This window comes from Dipteris shenzhenensis, chromosome 13, assembly GCF_047967505.1.
Source record: "Dipteris shenzhenensis isolate YYH24624 ecotype China chromosome 13, Dip_SZ_1.0, whole genome shotgun sequence".
In the NCBI taxonomy this organism is placed as follows: Eukaryota; Viridiplantae; Streptophyta; class Polypodiopsida; order Gleicheniales; family Dipteridaceae; genus Dipteris; species Dipteris shenzhenensis.
This window is the reverse complement of record NC_141608.1, coordinates 48522744-48527347: the sequence shown is the minus strand read 5'-3', so window position 1 is coordinate 48527347 and position 4604 is coordinate 48522744. Positions and strand designations below refer to the sequence as shown.

At 43.6% G+C, this 4604-nt stretch overlaps 1 protein-coding gene across 1 annotated transcript; it reads right to left on the bottom strand.

Annotated features, from left to right (window-relative positions):
- Positions 1 to 1027: 1027 nt before the first annotated feature.
- Positions 1028 to 4254, bottom strand: LOC147895519 (uncharacterized). Its single transcript, XM_087383735.1, has one exon. The coding sequence runs from the start codon at positions 3811 to 3813 to the stop codon at positions 1528 to 1530; it is 2286 nt and encodes a 761-aa protein (XP_087239861.1). The 5' UTR covers positions 3814 to 4254; the 3' UTR covers positions 1028 to 1527.
- Positions 4255 to 4604: the final 350 nt, after the last annotated feature.

Here is a 4604-nt window from a genome sequence, read left to right as displayed (position 1 = left end):
CACCAGCTTAAGCTACTGTGCAGGGTTACTTGATAAAGGTAACCGTGCAGTGGAACTGTGTGGTAGATGATCTCACTACTCCACCAACCCACAAGTGCACAAAGCATAGGAAGAGGCTATGGAACTGTGTGGTAGATGATCTCACTACTCCACCAACCCACAAGTGCACAAGGCATAGGAAGAGGCTACGCCCCAAAACAAAAAGATGTGCCATGGCTCCACCAACGCAAGAGTTCAAGTAATAAAACCACAGCTCACACATGCAGCCAAGTGTTGTTCGATGTCTATCACCCTAGGGGCTGCAAAACTGTAGGCCATAAGTTCCTAGAACTACTACAAGCTCTTATGTGTCCTGTGTAGGCACCTGTAAAGGGCTACAACAGGAAGTGACGAGGGGGAGGCAAAATCCTCCCTAATATAACAAGGGTAGGGCTAGGCATCTGTCCCCCTCCACAAATTGGCCAACGGAAACAGGTCGAGCAGCCGACCCAAATCAGGGCAACCACCGGCTCTGACTGCTGTAAATGGTCCCCTTGGGCCAAACAAAACAGCCCAAACGGGGCTCTATACTGGCTTCACATGGACCCTGCAATGAATTGGACATCAACACCAAAATGTGTGCAGCCCAAATTGCGCATGTACCTCCTGAGAAAATGTTGCCCTAGGTCACGTTCTGATGCCTCCTCATATGAGGGTCGGCATGTAGCAACATTGATCCTATTTCTAACAAAACTCGGAAGATTTTGTGAATTCTAGAGAAGAGCCCAGCTTCGACATTCATTGCAGAGGACAAGCTCCAAACTCCAGATGCCAAACAATAAAATCCGAGTGAAAGTTCATATAGTGAAAATTTTCAAGGGAGATCATGAATCTTCAAGAGAGAGAATAGAAAAAAAGCTTCACCTCCAGCCGCGGTATCCAGCCTCCAGAGGACAATCTTCAGACTCCATAGTCTGAGTAGCAAGGAAATTGCACGAATCAAGTTTAGAAAAGACACAGGTGAGGTCAAGACATTCAGTAGAAACAGAGGATTCAGCCTGAAACCCTGAGGCACAAGATTTACGCTCAACACTCCAGAGGTTCAGCAGTGAAAAGATTCAAGTTAAAAATTCAGAGACGGAAAAAGTTCAGGGGATGTTGCGAATACTTGATGATTCAACGCAAGTCTAGGTACAGGACTCACAAAAAGAGTTGGGCTATGTTGGTGAAGCACTTTGTTAAGCTGGCAAGAGTGTGCATATGTGTGTACATGTTTTCCAAAAGCAACAGCAAAAGGCAGGAGAATCAGGAGATTCTCAAGGCTAAACAATGTTTCACCTCTGAAAATTACAATTCACCTCAACATTCACACTTGCAATGTTGGAACGAACATGACAAACACTCCCCAAAACAAAAACACATGATAAACGCCCTTTGCTAGATTATGATTCAGGTAAAGCACATCAAAACATAACTCTCTGACACCATAGATAACTGTTGTGAGCATTGAAAGATGACATATCAAACAATCATAATTGACAGGAAGACTTAGAGATATCTAAAGCCATCAAGATCAAACCCACTCTCTAAAATTTTATTTAACATTTGATCAGCTTCAGCATCTATTCCATGCCTCTCAATGGATGCTCTCACCTTTTTCTGCATTGGAGCATCAAGCATAACCTTTTCTTTCAGCATTGCAGTCAAGAGCCTCAAAATTTCCTTCACCTTACCTGATCTACACAGGCCATCCAGCAGGGCAGTGTAGGAGATGTGATCTGGCACACAACCATTTGTCCTCATTTTGTTCCATGTTTTGAGTGCATTGTCTGTGTCACCTTGCTTAGAAAACATACTGACAAGTGAATTATAGGTCACCACATCTGGCGAGCAACCATCTCTGATCATCTCATCCATAAGCCTTCCTGCAAGCTCCTGTTTGCCCACTCTCACATACCCATGAAGGACTGTACTATAGCAGACAACATCGGGTGCACAATTTTTCTTCTTCATTGTCCGTAGTAGCTTATAAGCTTCGTCCACCTTGTCTGCCTTGCAAAGTTTGTAGATCATGATACCGTAAGTATAGACATCTGGTGAAAGCCCTACCTTAACCATCTCATCGAGAAGCTTGCATGCTTTTTGCATTAGGCCTGCTCTGCACAAGCTGCTGAAGAATGTATTAAAAGTTGCCAACTGAGGGACATGACCTAAGTCACACAATTCAGTCAGAAGGCTATGAGCTTCTTGCCATTTGCCTACCTTGCACAAATCATTGACTAGAGCATTAAGGTCGCCAACCTCAGGGCAAAAACCTTCCAACAACATGTCTGGCAGAAGTCTGCAAGCTTCATCAACTTGTCCAGCTCTGCAAAGACATTTGAGCAAGAACATGTATGACAATAGATTGGGAAGAGCTTGTCTCACCCTGTCAAATAGCTGCAAAGCATGTGCTGCGTTTCCAGAAATGACAAGTGATTCCAAGACTCTCTTAAAGGTATCCACATCTACACATTCTGGACTACTCAAATCCATCATACTTAAGACTTTATATGCCTCTATGTCCTTCTTTCTATCACAAAGATATAATACCAGGCCCCTCAGTCTGGAGTTGTCAGGATTAAAGCCAAACTGTGACAGTTTATTCAAAAGCTTTGGTATGTGCTCAGATTTGTTTGCTTTGCAAAAGTTGGACACCAGCAGCTCACAGGTACCTTGATGGAGAGATACATCGTTATTTGAGCACTCCTCCAATAGAAAGAATACTTCGTTTGCCCTACCGTTCTCACTGAGAAAAGCTAGAAGATGTTTACAAAGAAACGTGTCGCTGGTAATCCCCTTCTCCTTCAACTTACTTGTAAGTTTAATGACATCACCAACACGAGATGCTCTGAACAGGGCACGAATCACAATGGTATATGAGGCTAGAGCAGATGCCCCGACTTCCTTAATTGTTTCTAGGACATTTTTGGCGTCCTCAAATCTATACGCCTTACACAGAGAAGTAAGGAGCTTGTCGCAAACCCCACCATTTAGATGGAAACCTTTCGGGTGCATTTCATTGAAAATCCTCAAAGATTCATCTAACATATCTACCTCGATGAAACTAAGCAATAAAGTCATATACGACCGTTTGTCAGGATAAAGACCGTTCTTGAAAGGATCTCGTAACAGCCTTTCAGCGTCCGTAGGTCTGAATACCTTGCAAAGACTGGATATGTAGATATTGAAGGTATCCATATCGGGAAAGCATGCACAATCTAGCATAGATTCAGAGACTGTATTAGCCTTTTCCAGAGAATTTGTCTTTACAAGCAGGTCGAGGATAGAGTTGTAAAGAGCAGTTGAGGGCTTGCAATGACATTCATCCACATGAAAGAGTACATCTCCAGCTTCCTCCATCAATCCTGCTGCTTCATAACAATTTATGATGATCATCAAAGTGGTGGGAGTGATCGCATAGCCATTAATACGCATCTCTGAAATCAACTGCCACAATGATTTCCAGTCCTTCTCATCGCCTAATATTTTTATCGTCTGTCGATACGTGCACATAGTATGTCTAGATTGATAGTTCTGACCTGCCCAAGTAAAAAATCGTAGAGCTGAATTCGCATCTCTCTGGCCACACAATACCTTGTGAACAATCTGGGGCGTCAAGGAATTGGCAAGCCCAGCTAGACCCTCGGGCACCTGGCTTCTGAAAACACTACAAAGTTTGCCCGCAATTCTAAATTCCTCCGAAGAGCTGTGCCTTCGTAGTATTAACAAGTGCCGCCGGCTCTTGCCAACCGATTGACTAATAATGTCTGATAGCCAGAGCTTTGCAACCATCTTCCTGCTCGTAAACCGAGTCCTACTTTAACAGCCAAAGAGGCGTATTGGAACACTTGACTCTGATAATCGACAGTCGTTTTCCTCCCTCGATGTTTGCAACCCTATGAAGCAGATCTCAGAAGCTTCCGCCATACAGTTACTGGACTCCGCTTGCGATGGAGAAGTGTTTATTCTATCTCATCCTTCTAGAGAAACATCATCGTGGAAGTAGATCACGACTGCTTCTTCAAACGAGCCTCCAATCCGGTGGATCACAGTGGTCAATAATGGAAGATAATCTCATTGTGCTTTGGAGGTTGTCATTTTTGCTTCACAGCGATCAACAGGAGGTAAAACGATAAGACTTGTTCCCCGCCTCTTTTCAATTCAACTCCACTCTCCTACTCCCCGGTGTTTCCCCCTCTTTTCACAGCGAAATAAGGAGATTTTACCGCTGCTCTTCTGTTTTCTTCAAGTCATTCCTTAGTTCATGGAAGGCGGTAGTCGCATGATATCCCCTTTGCTCCTTCGAGAAGACCCTGAACCCATTAGGTGTTGAAATCTCTTGAAATCCCTGTCTATTATTGCTTAGAAGATTTGCTCCCAGTACCTGTCCTTCTTTACCAAGGCATGGGTCTTCTTATTACAGTGTGTGCTTTTCTACAAAGGCATGGGTCTTCTTATTATCCCCAAACATTTGAGCAGAGGACTTGTGAAAAATCCTTGCATTTAACATCATGTGCAAGATCTCCTTTTTCCTTCAAGAGACAACAGATACAAACATTATCACATGACTTGGTTTTGACCGT

Bases quoted from the DNA above. Each gene is read 5' to 3' on its own strand.
- LOC147895519 (XM_087383735.1), bottom strand. From the start codon at position 3,813: ATGGTTGCAAAGCTCTGGCTATCAGACATTATTAGTCAATCGGTTGGC.